We start from the raw sequence: 24,704 nt of genomic DNA on the forward strand, positions 1-24,704 counted from the left end.
ACGAGGGAGGGAAGGGGGGGGGGGACTCGGACAGACGGTTGGATGGGTGGGATGGTGGTAGGGGTGCGGTCGGGATGGGTCCTGGGGTCTCACGGAGGAGAAGGCCGGCTGCTGCAAGTCGCGCCGTAACGGGGCCAGGGGCGCATCCTCCCAGGCGCGCTCGTGGCTCAGAGCGCACTGCGCGACGAGGGCGGCGGCGAGTGCCAGGGCGAGCAGACGATTCATGCTGCTGATGCTGCTGATGATGATGCTGATGATGAAGAAGAAGCTTGCGAACTCTGGAAGAAAACGCGCGCAACAACAGCCGGGATTAGCTCTCTCGTACGTCTGTTTCGGGCTGTACCGCGTGTTGTACATCACGATGTCCGACGTTTCGCCGCACGTGGTCCTCAATGAGCTCCCAGCAGGTGAAGTAGCTGAACGTAAGAATTCGTGCGGTACAAGCCAGATAAGCATCCGAGAGCTATGTCGTACAACGGAACCGCGAAACATAATCAGTGACACTGCTCTCTTCTAAACCGAGCGTCGGATGTAAATGCGCAACTTGCATTCACTTTTATGGGGTTTGGGTTCCAGCCCGGCGCTGTCCATTACGCGAAAGAGTTGCCAGCGTGCGCGCGCGTGTGTGTGTGTATGTGTGCGTGTGTGTGCGTGTGTGTGTGCATGTGTGCGCGTGTATGTGCGTGTGTGCGCGTGTATGTGTGTGTGTGCGCGTGTATGTGCGTGTGCGTGTGTGCGCGCTCAGAAGAAAGAAAACACCTCCGACGGCCCCTGTAGACAATCATTAACACGCAGTATAGAAACATGGACACTGTCACATGCTTACAGCAGCCAGGCTGGCTGGGGTATAGACGAATTCTAGAATTAAAAAAACACGCGCGCGTTCAATATGCAGACACGCAGACTCGCACATCGATAACACGGCAGCACAGAGTATGCTCGTAACTACAGGCGCAATTAAAATGAACGATGCACGCATGAATTGCACTCTGCGTCGATGCGATTACATTTCGTGAGTACATTGGTACGTGGGGACACGCGCGTTCACCAAGCTGCACCTGTTGCGTAAAAGTCTCGAGCGTTAATGCGTCTCTAAGCGAAGACAAGCAACGCGTGCCGTTGTTTCTAATTCAGTGGAAATGCGCAATTCACCCGAGTCGCTGTATTTCCCGCAACAGCTGAAGACCGTGCTGCTGTTGCTGCTGTTGCTGCTGCTGCTGTCTTCTGCTGCTGCTATGCCCGTTACTGCGGTGCCTGCTCGTGCCCGGACAGCCTGCTTCTACTTTGCGCACGAGCTGTTCTGCTCCAGTCTCTCTTCGCTCCCGGATCTCTGTTCGCCCTCCCTGTGCGCTCCCACGTTTTTATTGCCCGAGGCTCGAGTGACGGGGCTCATCCTCCCGATAAATAATTTAAGCAACGCAGCGCGTGATGAACGGACGCACACACACACACACCCACACACATGCAGACACACGCGCAACTGACGCGCACGCCGCACTGACACGCGAGGAACCTGCGCACGTCAAGAGAGACGTCAGCACTGGCTCCACCACTCTCCCAGCTACACTCCTCCGTACGGGAGACTGTGTCGGACGCAGGTGCGGAGCTATTGAGTGTGCAGGCGGTGCAATTGAACAGAGGGCCAGCGGACGGGGGAAGACCAGGTGCCGAAGAGCGGTGAAATTTGACTTAACTTTTTTTGTATGTTATTTTACCAGGTAAAGCAAATTGGGCTAGATAGCTATTTTTTAGAAGCGACCTGTCCACAAATTATAGCCCAATGAAGTGGCTTATCATGTGGACATTTATAGCATCCAAACATTCTAAACGCACGTTGATTCTAAATGTGGAGGGGAAAAACCCGGAGAACCCTGAGAAAAATCTACGCGACCACAGGTGAGAGAGACACGCAAACTCCAAATATACAGCAGGCATCAGGGTCGGGATCGAACCCACGACCTCCTGCATACCAGGCGATGCAGTCAACATCTCGCCACGTGCCAACTTCGCTACGCCATGCACTGGCCAGGAGAAGCGAACCGCGTGACAAAAGAAGGGACAGGCACGTGCTGGCATCGATGAGTCTCTCACCATGATCTCGCGCGGAAGCCGCAAAGCACTTGCGTTCGATTGCCGCTCACGGGCACGGCTCATGCTCAGATGAGGGTCTGCAGTCTGTGGTGTTCTTTGGACTCAATGCGTTCGTGACATCAAGAAATCCGTCTTCAAGACAAATCTTAAGAAGTCCGGGTTTTTTTTTACACTGGAATTTCCAGAATGAATCATATTCAATGGCAGAATGATTTTGTTTGAGCACAATTATGAGAGCACTGCTCTATTAACCCGACCATATAAATTCGATTTCCGGCCACGGTTAGCATCGATGGCGAGTGATATCCGAACCGGTGATGATTCCTCTTTACTAACCCGCATTGACAAGCTAATGGTGAAACCACCGTCACGACCTACACGGCATGGGGGAGGCCTTCATGCAGAAGCGAATTGACAATGCGGCAGATGTTTGTTTCGAATTTCACATAAGTGTTTTTTTTGTAATGTTTCAATGCACATTATTCACGTCGTAATTTGCCGTCATTCAAAAAATGCACCGAGATTCGGTTCAATATTTTGGGCACAATTAAAAAGAACGTGTTGTTGTTGTTGTTATTAGGGCACCAGATGCGCCGCGAACGTCACCACGGGCACTTGTACACGAAAATACACTCCAAGAGCACAACCTAGGGGCCGTCCATAAATGACGTCACGCACCTGGGGGGGGATCAGACATTTGTGTTGAGAAATGTGACGTCACATCAAAATGCGCAACTTTAAATAACTATAGACAACACGTTCTCCTTGATTAAATATACTTTTTAATATTTTTTTTCTCCTACAACACCAGAGTGCAGCGCCACATTGCATACGCACTACAATGGAAATAGTTTAAAGCGATTTGAAGCATGTTTTATTTTCAAAATGGAAATATGGTTTCGGGGGGGGGGGCAGGGCTTTGTGACGTCATACATGAGGGGGGGTTTAACTTTTTGTGACGCCGTGTGACGAAAGGGGAGGGGTCAAAAATCGTCCAAAATCGCGTGACGTCATTTATGGACGGCCCCCATAATGAATTTCCTCTCGACAAAGTTTCACTTCGTAGCAGTCGTGACAGCACCGGGGGGGGGAGGGGAAACTCGCACCCTTTTTTGTAACGCAACTCTGGTTTCTGTCAACAGAGGGGGCCTTGATGGCATCGCGTGGCTGGCATGAGCACGAATACGAACTGGACGGTACGGATTAGGAAAATGAAATGGAGGAAATACCGGTGCAGTTGCACCGCCTGCACACTCGCTAGCTACGCCAGGGGGGGCGACTAGCCAGTGCGTTGATGACGGGGACCAGATCAGACTTGGGGAAAACCGGTGCCACGTGCTGGGGGTTTAGGCTTTTAGTCCCAAAGCCGTTCAATTACAATAAGTTGCATCCCAGCCTATGGATGGCCAAATCACCTGAATCTCGTAATCTCAGTTGAGCCCAGATAGTGGCTGGATGGGCGATCACCATGCATAATATGTATTATCGGCAGCTGCGAGGCTACGTGGTGGGTAGCAGAGGGAATTGCAATATAATTCATTGTTGTACTGTGCTTCTACGCCCCCACGTTTATTATTCACTGCCTTCAATCCGCACTGACTGGAGTGGTGAAGTATGGTCAAAATAATTCCCACCACCCGCACGGCGTGGGGAGGCCCTCATCCAGCAGTTTATTGACGCAATGCCTCTACTAACACACAGTTGTACATTGGCAGACTCAAGCGGCATCCAGTTAACTACCGCTCACTAATAATGCTGAGAGCCCAAGAATGTTGCCATTAGTCAGCCACTATAATGTCATCAAGAGTTAAGTGCTTCAATGCACTTCAGTTAAAAGTCTCAACACGTTTGACCACACACTAGCTTAATGCTAAAGAGTATTTCCAAAAAAAAACTATCGTATCCAAAACATCGCAGGACCGTAAATAAGTACGCTTAGAGAACAGCTGAACAAATCAATTGGTTGACCAAGCATGATATTGTGCATCCCGTCGCGCCAACGACACCGTTATAATCCATCATCACCATCATCATACAACCCGTAAATCGAGTTTGTCCTGTGTGAGTGTGTGGCGTTGTTGCACGACTCCACTGGAGGCTGTCGAGCCTGAACCCGCACGGATTTCTGCAGTTTGCGTCAAGGATGTTGCACATTGGAGGGGGCCATCAACCGCACTGGGAGGCCATTAACCACTGTCGTGTCCTGTTGTGATGGGTTGGGGTCCGAGGCTATGTGTACTTTAAGGCCACGTGAAGTGTCGAACGCCCCGCTGGCAGGAGGTCAAAGGACATACCTAGGTGCCCATGGGTCGACTGACTGAAAGTGAACCTAGCCTGGTACAAGCACCGCGGTGACGTCGCCGCCACTTATGTCGAGTGTTGTTGTTGAGGGGTCCGCGAGGGGGTGGGGTTGGGTTTGCGTGGGGGGTGGAAACATTTAATGAATAACCCTGTAACAAAAGACATGTTCCTGGGTAGTGTTATTTCTAATTGCGTATGCTTCAAAAGTACATAAAATTGCTATTATTCCCCACAAACTTTACTTTTGTGACCAGGACAGTTATACAGGGTGTTTGAAAAAAATTGACCCAATTTCAAAGCAGTATATTTCACGATGGCAACATGTTACAATTAAATTTCGATTTAAAGCTTTCGTGACTGCAATGATTCATCTTCTTTGGTTCTTTCGGTAAAGTCACGTAGAATGATAATAAAATAATAATAAATTTAATAAATTGATAACATTTATTATTTTATTATCATTCTACATGACTTTACCGAAAGAACCAAAGAAGATGTTACAATTACACAAAAAGTTACAAACGGTTTAATGAGTTATCGAGTTTTACTAACCATTTTATAAATGCTCTATGTGCCCTCCATCTGCTGTACGGACAACATCGAGACGATAGTTGAATTTGTCCCAAACGCCTCTCAAAGTGAAGTCTTCTCTTCCACTGAAGTCACCGCTGCCGTGATTTTGTTTTTGAGGTCATCCAGATTAGTCGCTAATGGTGGCACAAAAACACCACGGGTCTTTGACGTATCCCCACAAGACAAAGTCGCAGGGTGTGGTGATGTCTGGGGATCTTTGGGGCCAAGAGTGTAGCCACAAGTCTTGGGGTTCCGTGCGACCTATCCAACTTTGAGGCAGTGTTGTCTTGTGAATGACTGAGGCTAGGGGCTGTTTGTGCGCTGGGAGAGGCATCTGGTGGTCATCATTTGAAACTCCATGCCCCGCCATTTCAAGTGGTAAGCGTTTCATTCATGGGCGGTTCGTGCTTGCAGAGATATAGCGATTTCAATCGGGTCCATCTCTTAAAAACACCCTGTATTTTTAAATGTACATATTTTCGATGTGAAAACGTGTGCATTTGCGTCATTCCTTCATGTAAAGTCCTGGTCACGAAAGCAAAGTTTGTGGGGAATAATAGCCATTTTCTATACGTTTTAGGCATAAACAATAAAAAAATAACACTTTGTACTCAGGAACACAAATTGTGTTACATAATGTTATTCCTTCCCCCCCCCCCTCGTTCCCACCACGAGACCGAGCGCGTGACGCTCGCAGGCAGGGCAACTGGTGCGCTGTTGTTAGTGGCGGCTTCCCGACCCCACTATTATTAGTATAACACGCTGGCCTCGCTATTATTAGCATAATAACACGACGGTTCCGCTATTAGTAATATAATAAACACGCTGGCCCCGCAGCAGCGGGACACGTGCTCACAACACGGAAGTGAAACCATCTCGTCAACTTCCACTTCTCCACACCCCCCCCCCCCCCCCCTTAGTCACGGGGCTTCTTAGGCTGACACTCAGCAGACACTCAACGCATTGCGCGCGCGTGTGTGTGTGTGATCTGCCTCTGTCTTGTCTCCGTGTGCTGCCCGTGTACACGTTGATCGTCGCGGACGCGGTTTTCAAGACACAGCGGAGTTGACGTTCTCGCTCGCTCCCTCCGCTGCCGTGGCTCTCCCCGTGAACCCACCGTCAGCCGGCTCCTGCCCGGACGTGCGAGGAGGTCTCGGGGCAAGACGTCGGTTGCCTCCTCGGTGCCACAACTTATTCTCAAGATCGTCCTCCAGTCACGATGACTGCCGCGCTGCTACTTCTGCTGCTGCTGCTATCCCAGACGCCGTCCACAAGCGCAGCAGACCATCAGATCGACGGCGACGACTACGACGATGACCATCACCACCCGGCTCGCTACTCCCGCATCAGCGCCTTCGTGAGAAGCCGCCACCACCATCACCACCACCACCACGACGCAGTGGGCGCTGGGGCGAGCTCCCCAAAGCCTCGCGACTCCAAGTTCGAACCCGGAGCGAGTGCGCAACCCTTCGCGTTGCAGACCCTCAACGGCTCGTTCGTGTTCCCCGACGGCCTGCCCGACAACTCGTCCGTGCTGGTGCACGCGTTCACCAACAGCTCGGGTTTCCTCGAGTGCCTGTGGGCGAGCGCGGAGTCCCTGAGGACCCTGGTGGAGGCGCTGCCCCGCAACGTCGTGCTGCTCGTGCTGTCGCTGGACGAGAGCGCGGCGGCTGACGTGGCGTGGCTCCGGGAGCGAGTCGACGCCGCCGTAGCGCACAGCGGGTGCGGGTGACCTCCACTGACCCCCCCCCCACACTGACCCCCCCCCCACTGACCCCCCCCACTGACCCCCCCCACTGACCCCCCCCCAACTCCTTCATGCTTTGGGGGGGGGGTGTGAGCAGACATTGAGTTTTGTTGTGTAGCCTGTGAGCCCTATGGGGAGGGAAGGGTGGTCAACCCTCCGCCGCACGACGAGATCGTCACGTTTATAGAGACGAGTTTTATTTTTTAGTCGTGACATTGTGTTGAGAGCGCATTCCGAATGAATGCAAGTCTTAATCCGAATGAATACGGATTAAGACTTGTCGGGTGGTGGAGGGTTTTTATATGACAATCGTTTAACCACCGCGTGGCCTGCCCAGAAACAAATATGGATCATTGTGTCGTCAACTAAACCCTACGCTTTGAGTCAATGTGTACATCCTGAATATATCTGTCGATACGTGTCAGCCCCACGGGAGTGCATTATTTCAGCAGCATTGATTCCGTTAAAGGAAACTCTGGACCCGGTTGCAACACACGATGTCTTATCGGCAAGCAGAGACTTGCTTGAATTCACGTGTGCCTCCAATTGCACACAAACTCAAATACACGTGGTCGCGTGTTTATTATTAAGCAGCGGATCATAAAAGCCTCATGGGGGAACGCCTTGTTAATAATTTGTCTGCAATTGGGACAAAGCACACCCGTAGTTAAACAACATTCTGGGGGACACGCAGGTTGCCCCATTCCTCAGTGGACATACTACGTACAATGATCGGATGGTAGTGTAGCGAGGCTGGCATTAGGCCCTCGTGCAAGGAATGAGATGGGGCCCCATATTCCCAGTTCCTCCCCTTCTCTCTGCAGACCAGCACCTGGGCCCGTCTGACCTGTGGGCCCTGGTGCAGTTGCTCCACCAGCACACCCTACGCTAGGCACCGTGTTGACAGATTACCTCTACCTTGAGAGTTATCGCTGCTGCTCCAGCCTCTGCCACCCCCCAACATTATCAATGCCGTGGCTGCCTCTTGAACCTGGAGGTACTCGTGTAAGGAATCGGAGGAATGTTTGAATTTATTCGGATAAAGCTTTGGCAAAATAACAACAAAAAGCCCCACACTGCTTTCCTAGGTTATTTTACGAGTTGCTATGGCCCCTTGAGAATTGAGTGGGATTACTGTGATATACACTGCAGTGTCTTCTTCATTGCTGCCACCTGACAACTGCATGTTATGGGGCCCTTATGAAAGTCATGGAGAAAACAACTTTAATCCGTACAACTAATGAACGACGCGATGTTTACTGCTGTAATTGGCCGCTGGAGTCCTCGCAACGCGCTGCTGTAATTGGCAGATGCTTCCCCGGCGACTTTTTACGGATTGTAAATTGGCCAAGAGTCTTACCGAGAAACATTTGCAAGCCCTTAACGCAAATTGGATGGAAGGGCCATATTTCCACAGTTTTAATGAATGAATACATCCTGCAGATTTTGCACTTTTACAAACGAATTCCTTGAAGCTTGTTTGACAACTCTCTGAGGGATGCATGTTAAAACAATGCCACATCAGGGTTTTCTGAGGCTATTATGAGATTGGAGAAGGAATATTAGTGTAAAAAGGAACTATGGCTAAAAAGGGACATCACAGATATTATGAAAGGATACGATCATACTGCCGTGGCATGTATGATGGATGAAGAACGATTTCCCAACATTCTACTGCATGACGAGGGCTAGAGGATGTCCGAGGGGGAAAAAATGGCTCCATAGCATCAAAAAAAGTCCGGAACTGGGAATCGCGTTTACAAAAGTGGAGAGGCGATAGACGGAGACTCGGTGTGAAGTTGACCGTGAGTGGCCTGCCCGCGCCTGCAATTAAATCAAGTAAAGTTAGCATGAGATTATCACAAACGTAACACCTCCCCCTGTTGTCGGTGACATTGCTGGGCCCTGGCAGGAGGTGGGACCTGCAGGAACGCATCCACTACGTCCCCGTGCAGGTGTCCAGCCTGGGGAACTGGATTCCCTCTCTGCTCTACGAGTGGCAGTGCGACGACCACAACTGCGGCCTCGCGCAGGTCGCCTTCCACTGCACAGGTGCCCCCGCGTCCAAGCTCGGCGCCGTGCCCGCCACCGCGCCGAAACGGCGGCGCGGCTATCGAACGTGCGGGCGGTTCCAACCGCGTCGGGCCCACGGAGCTGGAGAAACCCGAGCGCAGGTTTACGATGAGGGGAGAGAAATTGGACTGGGGTGGGGTGGGTGGGTTGGGGGCAGTTAATGTCTTGCACCAGGACGTTTGCCAACCAGGCTACTACGCTACTGCCTCCAGCCAGGGTGTCATCGTGACATATCCACAAGATGATCACACATGTGCGATGTTTTTTGTAACGGTGTTAAAAATGGTCAAAATGATAATAATAATAATCCAGCTGAAAGGGAGAAGATTACATTTTCTTTCCCACTATTTGGTGAGTCAAATATCACGCTTCTGCTGGCATTCATGTTGAGAGCGCTTTTATTGGGGGTTGGCCAGGTGGCTCCGGCGTGCCGTGCTGGCAAAGCACCGAGCTGGCAAAGCACCGAGCTGGCACCACTGGGCTCCTGAGTTTGAGATTGGGCAGCCACCTGTGATGGAAAGCACCTCCAATTAGCACGGTTGGCTATGTACGGTGTGAAAGAAGTTCAACATCCATGCACACGTACGTACAAACCGGGTTTGTCAAGTACGGCGAGTTGACGGTCTCAGTGCAGTCACTCATAACTGTACACAAAAAAAAAACACACGTTAAATTATTTTAAATATTAAATCTACTTGATTTGTTTTTAGAATTTCAACCTAATTAATCTCCATGTCATGTCACCATGTGTTACGACATGCTGTTGATAACAAAATGACGATGTACACGTACAGCACTTTTGTCAGTCCACTGCTGGATGATGGCCTCCCCTGGCCGTGTGGGCTCATCGGGGCAAATTCACCAAACTGTCACCAAGCTGGTAATTACGGGATGGTGGAAGCGGAGCGGTGCATGGACATTGGGGCATAGTAGAGTACAACATTGGATTAGGCTGCACTGCCCTCTGCTGAGAACATAGCACCGCAGCAGCCTACAGCAACTTGGAGTGCATGGTGGTCTCCCATCCCAAGCTCTATCCAGACGCAACCCAGTCAGTCTCCCAGATTTGACATATGTACGTACGTATGTTTAACGTCTTTCGCACCATACGTAGCCAACCATGCTATTCGGAGGTACAGGCGGGAGGGTACAACAAACTTAACACTAGATCGGACCCATTTCAGGTGATTTGGTCATCGGAAATTATACCGTAATTGGCGGGGAGGGGGAATTACAAATGAAATGAATGGCTTTGTTGAGCTGAATTTGTGATGGATGTTGCTGCGTGCCATGTGTCCCGTGCGCCAGGGTGGAAGCTGCCGCTGGTAGTGAAGCGTTTGGACGCACGCTACGACTGGCTTACGGGCTCGTGGGCGGACCAGCCACTGAGCCTTGTGGACGGCGGGGACGGGTGCAGCCGCCGCCGGAACGGGCGGGACGGCGGGCTGGCGGGCTCCGTGGCGTGGGTGTCCGCGGCCGGCAAGTGCTCCTACTTCACGAAGGTTCGCGGGAGACGTTTTTACGACGCGTCGATTCGTCGGCCGCAGACCGATTGTTACGCTCGAGATATGCGCGCACTCTCATCATCGCCGTCATCGTCAGCAGCAGCAGCAGCTGCTACTGCCATGATTAATCCGCTGCTGGGCGGAGGCCTCCCTGAGCCGATGAAATGATCCACTCCAGCACCTGCGCACGACCCAAATTCGTCGCTCAGTCTCTGCGTCGGACGTACCCCAGGATGGGTTTGCGGGTACGAATTGTTTATTATTAATATATGAATATATATTATATATGAATATATATTAAAAGATTTGTGGACATTTATGTAAATGCAAATAATAGTGATTTTTTTTTCCACGTTTAGGTTAACTGAGCGAGCGAGACAGAACGTATATGACAGTGCACACAATACGGGGAATACTCGCTTGATAGTCCAGTACAAATGAGACAAAAATAATACATTCTTAAATAAAGTGACAGCCCGAACCATGATAATTCATCTATGCACATTTGGGGGGGGGGGGGCGGGGGGTTGAGGTGAATAGTTTGTTTTGTTGGTTTTGAGAGCAGTGTTGACAAACCCAGCTGATGCCCGGTGAGAACCAGTTGCAGGGGGCCCTCCTGAGTTGTAGCATGGAAGTGCAAGTGGTGGCGTAGAAGTGTCAATCAGGGGCCTCAGGCCTGCAGAGCTGTGCTGGCTGGTTGGTGACGTGTAGCTTGCGGGCATGGATTACGAATGGACAGTCTCCAGCCTGAGAAGGCCACACTGCTTGCCTTGTCTTCCGTGTTTTAGCTTGCCTACGCGAGGCCGATTAATAACATTACAGATAATGTTTAACACGTAGGCTTTCGCGACCAATATTCATAATAAAGGTTTTTTTGGGTTAGATTTTAAATGATGTTAATTCACTATTCAACGCACCGGTGGGCTAAAGTATTGAACTTTTTGTCTTTTGTAAACGTGGCAAATTTTTTACTGTTTGGCCGTGTCGGGTGGTGGAGGGTTACGGAACATTTATAAATAACGCGATCTAACCCAAAAAACCTTTATTGTGAATGACAGATAATGTTTGTGACACCCATTCACCAACTCGCACTGCTCACCGGCGTGGTGAAGTATGGTCAAGCAGGGGAGGCCTTCATCCTGGCGATGGATTTGCTGAAGGGCTGGGAATTATTGATTTATGTTTTGGTGTATCACATAAATTGGGTTCTGATAAGTGACACAGCTGTCGGGATTGAGGCTTGCGGCTCAGGCTTCCTTGCTGAAAACAACCAACCCCTCTCCACCGGGACGTAAGTCATGGGATTAAGTGGATTAGGTCCGGCGCTCGTGTCAGAAATGAAACTCTGGTCGCCGCGCTCAAGCGCACGTGCAGTCGCACCTCGGTGCCAGATTTAAAAATAACGGCATCATGCTCAGCCACAGCACGACTGATCGTGTTTAAAATAAAAATAAAAATGCATGTATATTTGACAAGGACAGGTTGATGGCATGTGCTCAAGTGCAGACATTTAAAATTAAAAAATTTTAGTTAGTGTCGTGACATCGTAAAACAATGTCGACGTTTTCGCTCGGCGTGAATGCGTATATATTTTTTTTATCACGCCCCCGTGGCTTGTGAGTCAAGTTTCCGAGTGAAAATTTACAGGCTGGGCTTATGCAAGGAGCAAAGGTTCATTCCATCAGCAGTCCCATTGTTGTGTCAGCCAGAGCCGTGCATGTTGTTGTTGTCCCTTTGTTGTGGGAGGAGCGGTAGCGGTTAGCGCGCTGTGACACGAACCTGGCAACACGAGTTCTGTTCCTACTCACGACCAACACCAGTGACGATTATCCGAACCGGTCCTGGGCCATCCCTAGGTCGACTCGGCCTCAAATAAGTACCTGGTGCGGGCGTGGTGTTGACCACCCACCCCCTCGTGTGCTGTCGGCCTACCTAGGCGCTCGCAAACAGCACTTGCCCCAAAAGCCTGTTAAGGCTATATGGGGTGGGGGGAACATTTGTCTTTGTGCACACTTGTAGAGCCGGGTGTGTGAGGATTCACGCTGCTCGTTTGCGCGAACGCAACAAAGACGGTCACTGCATGCACTTCTACGGCCGTCTGGAACGCTCTTCCCTTCCGATATTAGGAAGCCACTGGAGCTATGCACTTTTAAATGTATATTGAAAACGCATTTCTTAAGAACAACTTTTTGTCCTCAGTTTGTTGTCCTTCCCCCGCACCTCCGATTAGCGCGGTTGGCTACGTACGGTGCGAAGGAAGCTCAACGTAGTACATACACACGTACAATACGAGAGTACGTGCTGCGCTCGGGGTAAGTAGTTTTGTGAGAAGACACCGTGCTTCCATCGCGGCAAGCCCACAGCAATGATCGGAAGCGTTGGCTCGTGACGCCTGCGTGCGGATGTGTGCACGTCCGCAAGACCACAACAAGTTTTCGTTTTAGCCCTAAGGAAATCGATCGGGTTTTCTTTTCCTGCACGAAACGCATTTTTGCAGCCTGAATTCGCTTCACTTCACGCCACACGGCACTTTGTCAGTCCGCTGCTGCTTGAAGGATTTCCAGTGCAGTGTCGGCGGCAATGGCAGTTGTTCGACCATACTTCATCTTGCTGGTAAGTGCGGGTTGACAAGTATCTCATAGTTATATACCAGACTGTATGAACCCATCCCTTTAGTCCTAAAAGTGAATAAGGCAGTGATATAGTTGCATTATATTATCTGCTACATTTCACATACACGATATATATATACCTACAAACATACACACATCGTAGGGATGCGGACCTAATTTGTGCAATGATCCAAAAAGAATCAAGCCTAGAGGATTTGAAATTTGATCCACAGAATATGTTTTTGCTTTCAGATTGCCCTGAAAGCCAGAAGTGATGCCAATTACGCAGTTTTCCTGCAAAAAAACTATTGTCACATGACATTGGGTGACATAAATCAAGGTATCTGCCATGAGTACATAACGGAAATGGTCCAAACAAGTACTTAAATTGTCCTTAAAAATATATATTCCTAATATATACAAACTAGTAAATATGGACCGTATAGTAAACCAATGTGGTCTGTACTCCATCAAAGGATGAGATATCGCAACACTACACGAACTCTCTCCCGAAGCCCTCTCGTCGTGGCTAGCAGACCTCGACATTGGCATTTAGCTCACGAACATATTGCCGCCAGGCGCAAGAATTCAATATTAATAACCGCGTAAAATGAACTTTGCCTTGTTACATGTTACCTCGCACAGTGAAGGCAAGCACAAGAACAATTGTTCCCTTTTCGTTTAGATCCGATCTCTTCGGCTTTGCACGAGAGACGGTTGTTGTTGTTGTTGTTGAGAAGATTCGGCAGGTTGTGTGATCTTTAAACGAGGTACAATGAGGACAATTCAAATCGATCGTGGCGATGAGGCCTGCGAAGGCGCGCATCCCACCCTTGTCCGCTCACTGCAGCCTGAAATGGAACCGGCGGCCCTAATGTTGCCACAGCGAGCCACAGAAGTATGATTTTTTTGTCAATAGCTTTACCAATCCACTGTTTGATGGAGCATTCCCCAATGCCATGTTGGTTGGTTATGATGGGGGTTGGGGGGGGGGGTTGTTTGACCATACTTCAGGGTTGTTAAAGATGGCGAATCTTGACCGGATAGTTCAGATGTCACTCGCCACTGGTGTTAGCCGTGACCAAGGAATTGAACTCGGATACCCGGAGACATTCGTGCAATGTGCTGTCCACTGCGCCACCGCTGTGTGGTATTCAAAATAAGTCCTTTCGATATGTGCCGGACAGCATATTGGTTATATTTGTAACGTAACTCTCCAGTTCAGATATCGCTCGCAGGCTGATGTTCGCTACAGTCGGGATTCAGCCTCTCATGCTCGATAGTTTTAAATGCTCCAAATAAAACTTGATCATTTCCTTATGCAAGGCACTCCAAAGGGTTTAATTCCAATTACAAGAGGAAAAAAGAAAAGGTTTTGCATTAGGCTTGGAAGTAGAAGGTATTGATTACCGTTGACTGTAATTCATCATCGCCCACCCACCGAGATGCAGCGCTACGCCGGACGTGCCCTTGAACGTGCCGCCGATGGCCCACATTACGACAGGATTGGGGCTCGTTCAGAGGAAACCTGCACTCCACGATCATTCTTGACCAAACGTTCAATCGAGCTCTCCGCCCTGCAGAGCTGTGTACTTCAGTTTAACACGTAGTAAGCTTTTGCGACCAACATCATCCATAATACGGGTTTTCTGTGTACTTCATTTCGTTCCGCGTGTCCACTGCATACCCGGTCGTAAGCGTAGCGGACGATTGTGTCATTTCATCATGGGACCTCCTTTGCCAGTACCGAAATATGAGAATAGGTTTTTATCCTTTTTTCTGGCAACAAACTGAAATCTTTTACAAGGAATCATGTCTACGTTAATCACAATACCTGTGGTCAGAATGCAAACTTAAAACATACTCTGATAATATATGCATTGTCTTTGAAACTGATTGGTCCACACCAGAGTCTCAAAACGGTGTTAGACCAGAGGATGCCAAAAAGCATCCTCTGGTCTAACACCGTTTTGAGACAATGCATATATTATCAGAGTGTGTGTTTTTGTTTGCATTCTGACCACAAGTATTGTGGTTAATGCATACATGATTCCTTGTCAAAGGTTTCAGTTTGGTGTTTTAACATCTTAACACCTGTTTTGAATGTGCCATTCTTTAGAAATCCCCGTAACTTAACACCCAACGACATTTATTGAATCGCTGGGGGCGGGTGGGTTGGGGGGGGGGAGGAATTTCCCAAAAATCGATATTGGAAACCCCATCGTGGCATGGTTACAAATCCACATTCGTAACTCTTAGGCGGGTCCCCCCGGGGGCATCTCTCCGGGTCCCACTTGCGCTAATTGGCACTCGTCGGCACTAATGGCACCAAGGCTTGGAACTCAAGCGTGCGCTCCAGGGAAGGAGAATCCACAGTGGAGGGAGGTGCCGCTCCCCGCTCGCTCTACCACGGCGTACGTGCGTGAGGTGTTCATTATGTCGCGAAGAAAGTCGCGGCGATTTTCTGCGCCAATGAACATCAGAGGCTGGTGCTCATCTCCCGTTTGCATCCCTAAGCCAGTGGTGGAGATTCCTCATTTCTATAGAAGAGGGTGAGGGCCTATCTAGAGGAGATCAACTGTTGACTTCTCCGCAGTGTGAGTACTCAATTTGTCGACACCAGAGAGATGATGGGAAGAGTCAACCGCCCCCCCCCCCAACCAGGAATTTAACTCATAACCTTCCAATTGTGAGCCGCTCGGCTGCTGCTTGGCCACCTGGCCCAGATGGCATTATTTAAGGGAGAGAGACGTTACTGTGAGGGTGCCTCTGAAAAGATTGCGACGCAGCGATTCTACATTGGCTGATTTACAATGAACGATTGACACTCGCACGCGCTCGTGCGAATTAGCGGTGGCGGCAGCGGTGACGCGGGGGGGCCCTGGCGCGATCGGTGGCCACGTGGAGCGGGGTCGCTCGCTTGACGCCGAATAGCGAGCGGGGAAGTCTGACGTGACGACGTGGTTGGGAATTGCACGGACGTGGTTTTCTTGTTTTCTCGCTCTTTTTAAAACTGGAGCCAGAGGAGCGACCAAACGTAGAAACAGAAAAAAAGGTTGCACTTAGAAGAAGACGACCTGATGATGCGGGCAGAGATGAGAAGGAAACCGGCACTGTTTGGACACACACGCGTGATAGGATGGACAACAACAGGAAAATTAACAGCGAGTTGTTCGGAAAAAATAGAAGGAACCGGAAAGAGAGGAAGACCTCACGGAGAATGGGCTTGACGACAGCATGAGAGATCGAAGCCAGAAGGATGCGGCCACTACTTGACCGTATTGCCACAAGACGGAGGAAAGCGGAAAACAAATTACGAGATGTGCAGTGGACAACCTACGGGCAATCTGCCCTTGGATTATGATGATGATGAAGTGTGTGATTATATTCGGGAGAATTCGCTCTCATAATCGAGCGAAGTGCCTTCTTTTCTTATCCTGCGAAGTGCAACTCGGTCGTGTGCAGCGCAGGGAAATCCCATCGTTAGGCTGTACTTCTACGCCCCCACGCCTACGCTGCCCTCCTTCAGCTCGTATCGACCAGTGGAGGAGGGGGGATCCTTATCCAGCAGCGGATTGACAGAGGGCTCTATATACAGTATGAGCGGGGGGGGGGGGGGGTGGCGGGGGAGGGGGCGGAGAGGTCAAAGGTTGCTTGTTAGACATTTCCATTAAAAAAGTTCACCAGGCTATCGATTACACGGGGACAGGTGAGGAGTGTGGGGGATGAGAGCAGTGTGGGGGGCGTGAGGAGTGTGCTTCCGGGAGGGTAGTCATAATAAAAGCGCTTTAATTTTATACAGCGTCATTCATGCTTATAGCATCCCATAACGCTGTACATTTATTATATAAAAGGACTAAATCCTGCATACAGCCACTTACCAAGCAAATGAAAACCCTCCTACCAAGAAACATCAAAAGCTAATAATTAATCAAATGAGGTAATGGCAGCTGTTGACTGCAGGGCACAGCTCTGACCTTTTGACCTCTTAACACCTCGTTTATGGTGCTGAAATATGCTACCTACGAGCGAGGCCTTGGAATGATTTCGGTAATGACCGTGGCATTGCATCTCCCGCCGTAGCATAGCAGGAGGTGAAAATGTGACGGCTTGTGAGAGGCTTGACAGGCTGGATAAGTGGCATTTCTAGTCATATTTTTACACAAACTGGAAAAAGAAAAGGGTTGGTGATTGAGCTGATGGCTGTGATAATAATTGCAGGTCGCCCCTTCCACGTGGAACATTACCTGCCTGCAGGCTCGGGGCTTCTAGTTTGGTGGCGTGAGTTATGGGGAAGAGGGGGGGGGGGGGGTGACTGCGTTGGACGCCAAATGCGTTTTGGTTATTGCCAAGGTCACGGCGCGTACATCGCAAGGATTCCGTTGAGAATTTCGCGCATTTTCTGCGATGACTCATCGCCGGAGCCCCCGCGTTTTTGCGTTTGTTAATCGCTCCTTGGAATGTTGAATCGCGGTAATCTCCAGCCTTCGCCATCGAGACTCCCGTCCAAGCCTTCATCGCATCACCGCTCCCCGCCACGACCTCTCCAACTCCCTCGTCGCCAAACTTCAGATGATCCAGCAGGCTGCTACTAGACTTCTCGCCCACACCCATGAACGAGGACACTTCACCCAAAGTATTCCAATGCCAAGTCGTAGCTCGCCACGCTCTGGTGCCTGGGGCAAGTTCCTGCTCTTGCCCGCTCGCTGCTTTGTTCACAACAATTCGGTCTACGGCACGGTTCCAAACTCTCCACCTGCGTGTATGTGTAATGACGACTTGACACACTTCTCTTGAGATGGCACTTTATTGAAGACACGTTCACTTGATATCAGGTGGAAATCCCACTGCAACAGTCCTGAGTCTCCATCTCCCTTGTATATCAACACGAGGCCACGCCCCTCTCCTCGATCATTCTCGGTGACTCTGGACGCTCACTCCACCGCCAGGCTCCACCGTCCTCTTCCGTCACCTGACGACGCTCCCTTTTAAAACATTCCCGTAGCCACCAGCCTGATACCCCCGTCACTACCTCCCGTGGCCACTAGTCCCCTCACACCGCATGCAGGCTCTATTGTCATTACATATGTATTCAGAACTTCTTTTGCACCGTACGTAGCCAACAGTGCTAATCGGAGGTGCGGGGAAATTGAAGATGTTTTGGCTATAACTGTTCATGAATTTTACCATCAATTTTCGTTCAATTTTCCAATACGGAATTAACAGGATATTCTATTATGTTAAAAATTAAGAAGACAAATTTCGATTTAAAGCTTTCGTGACTGCAAGGATTCATCTTCTTTGGTTCTTTCGCTAAAGTCACGTAGAATGAGAATAAAATAATAAATTGATAAAAATAAAATAACACAATAAAATTCTTACGACGTTTCGGCCACAACACAAGCGGCCTTCATCAACTCCAGCGCTGTCCTACCAGACAGTCTCGTCCCTTCACCTGATGAAGGCCGCTTGTGTTGTGGCCGAAACGTCGTGAGAATATTATTGTTTTATTTTATTTTATCAATTTATTATTTTATTCTCATTCTACGTGACTTTACCGAAAGAACCAAAGAAGTTGAATCATTGCAGTCACGAAAGCTTTAAATCGAAAAATACAAGCGGCCTTCATCAGGTGAAGGGACGAGACTGTCCTCCAGACAGTCTCGTCCCATCCTTTGCTGTGTCCAAGGACAGAATGGTTTCTCAAATTATTAACTCTAATAAAATAGCATGTATTAAAGAATTTGATAATCAATAGAAAGTATGAGCAGTTTAAACTTGCTTCCAATACAATCCTGAATCAACTTCACAACCGTTCTCGCCATGTAAAGATCCTCCATGAAATTAACCCTACGTACCTCTCGCATCTCACTCTACTCCCCACCCCCCGCGCACACTCTCGGCTCCAGCGACCGAGGCATTCTGTCGAAGCCCCCAGTCACCCTTCGCCGAACGGGAGGGTCGTTCATTCTCCTCTGCTGGTTCCATAGTCCGGAATTTTATTGGGGGGGGGGGGCTTCCTTCCCCCAGCCACCAGTGCTGTTGACTCAAAATCCAGCCTCCAGATCTTCCTCTTTCGCCTCTGCCTTTGACTGGCGGACTCTTCTCACTGATTCTCGCTGCGACGTAAATTTGCCCACGGTTTGTGTGTAAGGCGCTCCGAGACGCTGTGGCATTTAGACGCTGCGTACATTCGCGTTGCATTGGAACAAAAAAAGAAGAAACCCCCCCTGCAATGCAGGCAGGCGAGCACAGCAGACACTGCGAAAATATGATACAGAGCTCAGGTGTGACCATAGCATAGCCACCACTGCATGGCGGTGTATAACTGGCGATGCAGTAGTTGGCATTCGAATATGGAATGAGGGGACAAAATTCCCACGGAACACACTGTCTTCCTCTCAGCCAGAAGTTCCATTGCTGCACTAAACTATTTAATATTTTTTTCCAGGTAAGGCCCACTGACTGAGCTACATAGCTCTTTTGCAGAAGCGACCTGGCCACAAATGATAGTCCAATGAGAAGTGGCTTATCTTGTGGAAGTGTATAGCAGCCAAACACTCGAAACGCACGTGTTTTTTTAAATGTGGAGGGGAAAACCGGAGGACACGGAGAAAAATTCACGCGACCACGGGGACAGAGACATGCAGACTCAAAATATACAGCAGACGTCAGGTTCGGGATCAAACTCATGACCTCCTGTATACCAGGCAAGGTAGTTAACATCTCGCCACCACGGTGGGCAGGGAGTCAGTTGCTCGGATTTTCTCTCTCCATGAGCTTCTCCTCTGCGTCTCTTCTTGAGTCGCGTCTCATACCTCATCCCACCGCATCCTCCCATCCCTCGCTCGGTCCCCCCCTGCTCCTCCCTCCCTGCACTGGAGGCATCTCCACGGCTCTTCTCGCTGCGTCTTCTCTGTCTCTTCTCAACACGTGCCTGAACCATCTTGAGTCTCGCCTCCCGGGCCTACGCAAGAATATTAGTTACCCACCCTCTATCTACCAATGGGTAATTGTTAGTATGCTGAAATACGACAGTTAATAGCGTGGTACCATTATAAAATTAACATTTCTACCAGTGCCCCATGGTTTATAGTGCAGTCTTCAACGAGAAATTCACTTAGTTGCTCTGGCCTCTCTATCTCTTGGCTATAAAGTAGAGCCACTTCCCAAAACGTTAGCTGTTATACAACCTATCCTCTTTCGGGCAGTGTTATCGTCAAATGCTTGTTGAGTGTTTTTTTTTTAAATATACCTATTTTTTGTAAGTTATATTTTTCAAGAAAGCAAACAGAAACACACCAGCAGGACACAAGAGCTCACCGTGTCAGCAGTAAGACAACCAGAGTTGTTATCTAGAGCAGGGTCGAGAGAGAGACAGAGAGCTGCGGACGAGAATGTGTGGAGCTTTCCGCGTGTATGTTGAACTCGTTTGGCACCGTGCGTAGCCAACCGTGCTGATCGCGGCGCCCCACATGCGACCGCGTGTGATGTTTGGCCTCCTCCCGCAGGTGCATAACATGATGGCGTCAGGGGCAGCCGGCGTGCTGGTCCACGCCGAGCCCGGGGCCAGCCTGCAGGACATGAACTGCGTCGGGCGGGAGTGCGACACGATCATCGACATTCCCGCCACCATGGTGCACGACAACCCCGACGTCACGGCCCAGATGAGGTGCGCAGCACAAGGCCCCATCAACGTCCAGTGGCGTAGCCTGGTTGGCGCGGGCCCTGGTACGAGGAATTAAATGCACCCCGCCCCCCCCCCCATCCTGTGCAATTGCCCGTGGGCACCGGTGCAGTCAAAGTGCCTGCACACGCAATACAAGGGGTGCCGCGGTGGTGAGATGTTAACTACCTCCCGTGATATACAGGAAGTTTTGGGTTCGATCCCGACGTAGACGCCTGTATAATAGGAGTTTGCGTGTTCTCCCCGTGGTCGTGTGGATTTTATTCAGGGTCCTCCAGTTTTTCTCTCCACATTTAGAATCAACATCACGCCTTTAGAGTATTTGGCTGCTCTACATTTCCACGTGATAAGCCATTTCGTTGAGCTGTCATTTGTGGCCAGGTTAAAAAGAGCTATATAGCTCAGTGGGCCTTACCTGGTGAAATAAAAATAGTTACGTTATTTTACATTTTTCCACTTTACAGCAAAGCGGGGGGCGCAGAACGCCGCCCGTGCTTGTTAGCGCCGTATCGCTTGACTCGACGCGACCGTGGATTGTGAGCGGTGTACAAATTGTGGTATTACACCAATGTGCCTGCGGTTCTCTCACGAGACTCGTTTTGCTGCCGCGTGATGAACGTGTTTAGCCTTCGTCAAAATGAAATTAAACACTTTGTCGTTTCTCAAATTTGGCTGAGAAGAAAAAGGCAAGTTACTTGCGGGGGGGGGGGGGGGACGGGGGGGACGTGTTGATTAAAATTAAACATGCAAGAGTGTTGCCCATCGTCAGACCCTAGGGGATCTGGTGTTTGGACGAACACGACTGATAACTAGCATGGATATCTTTTTTTTCTCTTTTTCTTTTCTCTTGCACTTTAACTGTTGAAGTCTGTTACAGTGGAATATGAATAAATAGGGGTCACTCGGCATACACGAACGCAAAGGATGAGGTCGCGGCCGCGCTCGCGCGCGCGCATGGCCCGTCACGGCGGGAACGCGCGCGGACCCACGAGGCTGCCGGAAACACGGCCCGGACCATCTGGCCCTCTCCGGTGAAGCGAGCCAGAGCCTGGCATCACATGGGGATGAAGTGGGAGATTTGTTGTTCAATTTAAAAGAATTGCGATGAGTTTGTTGCGCTGTTTAATTTGTCCCGGATAGGAAATCGCCGCGGTAATCCGGGAAGTAGCCTTTTCGTTTCGATCTCCTGGCATGGCATTTGAGATGATGGCGTCAAATTTCTTTCAATCCTCCCCGCCCCCCACCCACTGATCCCCCCTCATCTGTTCAGTTGGTGTAAGTACTCGGGTCAGCTTGGGAAAAATGTGGATACTCCTACCTCCACCAAGATGGAGGGGGGCCTCGAGGCCGTCCCACCAGCAGTGGTGTGAGCAAGCAATTCCCAGGCTGCACCATTACCTTCCTGCCAACCCCCCCCCCCCCCCGCTTTTGGAGGCTGTGATTGTTTACTCTCATATCTTCACAGTGCCACTGGTAAATGTACACTTACCCCGAGCCAGCCTGTCAAACTAACGATAGTAACTATGTTTTATTTTGTCCAGGTAACACCCACTGAGCTATATAGCTCTTTTTCATATGCGACCTTGCTATCACAAATGAAAGCCCAACGAGTGAGATTTATCGCGGCCAAATACTCTAATGCGTTGTTCAAAATGTGAAAAAAAAATGCACGCGACCACGGGGAGAACATGCAAACTCCAAATATACAGCAGGCGTCAGGGTCGAGATCGAACCCACGACCTCCTGCGTACCAGGCGAGGTAGTTGACGTCTCGCCGTGGTGGTGAGACGTTAAGAAGCTGCCCCGACTGCACGAAGCGCAGGACACGCTCGGCAGTAGCACACCTCTTTGCTGGTACGGCGCCGTCGTTTGTAAACATTAAAACACACGCTGACGATGTTGGCAGAGGTCACTCTCCAACCCACCCCACCCCCGTCAAGCCATGCAGAGAATGAGGCGTCTGCCTTCTGCGCTAAACTGCACACTCTGCCGATTGGACGGCACGCCGTACAGTGCTGTCTTGCGATAACAATGCATCCAAAATAAAAAAATAAAAATTAAGAAAACGACCAAATGCACAAAGTTCCCCAGGGAAGTTGGCCGGCGAGAGAAGTTTCTGCGGCAGCCGTGCCAGCTGGACAGCAATGGCCGCCATCCATCCCTCCACTCCCTCTTGCCGTTGATCATTCTGAGTCCAATGAAGCCATTTGTATGCCCATGACCCAGGGCAGCTTCTGTCGGGTTGTGGCGGTGCAGTTTTTCGCTAGCTGCGCTATGAACGCAGCGACACGAGTTCATTTCCCGACCACGGCGAACATCGGTGGCGAGTGACATTTGAACCCTGAACCGGTCCTGACCACTACCCCCTCGCCCTCCCCACTTCACCAACCCGCAATAACCAGCATGTTGAAGTATGGTCAAGCAATGCTCAGGACCGACACATCATATGGAAGCTCTCATCCAGTCGAGGATTAACCAAGGGCTGTAAATTATTCACGTTACATTATTATAGTGACTGTATTGTGGTTATAGCGTGGTCTACGACTTCATCTGGAAGCTACAGCTACTTTTAATTTCGTAGGTGGTGATTCAGAGCAAGCAGGAATAACGAGAGACACACGCCGATGATAATGCACGGAAGCTGCGAATCGTATAACTTTGACTGCATATATCTGTGAAAGCTACACTGCATTCTATAGAACCGCGACAAAGCAAAGATAGCTTTAGTGTTGTGCCGACTCAGCTGCTGGTTTCAACATTTGTGTAAAGATCTCATGAGCAAAATAGTTTATTTTCCTGTCTCACAAGTGCTTTGCGCGAAGCACCTATGCTTGGACACTTTCGCTTCTCTGCTGGAGATTAGTTTCCCCACAAGAACACACTGTATTCACCCGGGCTCAGAATCACACTTGGCAAAGTTTGCACTTCCACTTCCTATTTGCACGGCCGGTTCACACGTTCCATGGCACAGGTGGGTTACCCCGGAGCCGGCCACGATTCAATTTATTTGCCCATGCGGCACCGTCTCCCTTTGTTTGATCCCATTGCTCTTGTTGATAACAAAAAAAAAGTTCCTCCTCGCGTCGCTAAAAGTAATAAACCGCTGCTAACCCCTTTCTCGCCACGGCAGAGCCGGGGTCACGGTGAACGTCACCTTCCAGCACACTCCGTCGCCCACCTTCTTTTTTGCCATCGATCCGCAAGGCCGGCTGGCTGAGACCGGCTGGTTCCTGTACCCGAGTTTCAACTTCCTGGCGTGGCAAGCCCAGTGGTGAGGCGTCGGGGCCGTAGCGACGGTCGATTCCTCCGCCCTTGGTGAACGTGTCAGCGCATCGTCATACGCGTGGGAAATACATTTTCGCGCGCGCCCGGTGTTTTGGTAATGGGTTCCCATGATGCCCGCTACGTTCACAATATAAGCAAAAATATAATTATATTTCGATAATATTTTCTGCTCCTCCCCACCACCCACCTACCACCCGTGAAAAGTAGTTCACGAAAGCAGATATCGCAGACCTACTTCTAAATTCCACCAAGTGACCACTGGTCTACACAGCAGGGGGCAGCACTTTCCCACCAGTGCTGCCCCTTGCTGTGTTGTTAGTGAAGTGGACCTCGTGGAACTACTGCTGAAATCCCTTCACCCGCGCTGCACAGCAATCCCTCTTCAGTGCTCTGGGTGTGCTGCTGCGTGTGCAGGTTCAACTACCTGGGTGGGCTTTACATGCGACTGGCCGACAGAGCGAGCGTGGTCAGCGTGCTGGACAACGCGGTCATGCAGGGCGAGGACGGGGCGGCCGCCACGGTGCTGCTGCCTCCCGGTAGGCTCCCACTCTCCTGCTCTCCCACTCTCCCTTTCTCCCGCTCTCCCGCTCTCCCACTCTCCCACTCTCCCGCTCTCTCGCTCTCCCTTTCTCCCTTTCTCCCGCTCTCCCACTCTCCCACTCTCTCGCTCTCCCTTTCTCCCGCTCTCCCTTTCTCCTGCTCTCCCACTCTCTCGCTCTCCCTTTCTCCCGCTCGCCCGCTCAACCGCTCTCCTGCTCGACCGCTCTCCCACTCTCTCGCTCGCCCGCTCTCCCGCTCACTCGCTGTCCTGATTGCTGGCTCTCCTGCTT

The 24,704-nt window shown here is 50.3% G+C and overlaps 1 protein-coding gene across 1 annotated transcript in view; it reads left to right on the forward strand.

The window, feature by feature from the left end:
• The first annotated feature begins 5,709 nt into the window (after nucleotides 1-5,709).
• The window catches only part of LOC116941051 (uncharacterized), a 44,239-nt gene continuing 25,244 nt past the window's right edge, over nucleotides 5,710-24,704 (forward strand). Inside the window, exons 1-6 of the mRNA XM_032951642.2 lie at nucleotides 5,710-6,687; nucleotides 8,625-8,764; nucleotides 10,094-10,287; nucleotides 20,414-20,574; nucleotides 23,720-23,860; nucleotides 24,289-24,410. Of these exons, the coding sequence (XP_032807533.2) occupies nucleotides 6,185-6,687; nucleotides 8,625-8,764; nucleotides 10,094-10,287; nucleotides 20,414-20,574; nucleotides 23,720-23,860; nucleotides 24,289-24,410 (1,261 nt within the window). The 5' untranslated portion in view covers nucleotides 5,710-6,184. The remainder of the gene's footprint in view (nucleotides 6,688-8,624; nucleotides 8,765-10,093; nucleotides 10,288-20,413; nucleotides 20,575-23,719; nucleotides 23,861-24,288; nucleotides 24,411-24,704) is intronic.

The sequence above is a fragment of the Petromyzon marinus genome, chromosome 10, assembly GCF_048934315.1.
Source record: "Petromyzon marinus isolate PM22_M1 ecotype Great Lakes invasive population chromosome 10, UKy_Petmar_22M1.pri1.0, whole genome shotgun sequence".
NCBI classification, from domain to species: Eukaryota; Metazoa; Chordata; class Hyperoartia; order Petromyzontiformes; family Petromyzontidae; genus Petromyzon; species Petromyzon marinus.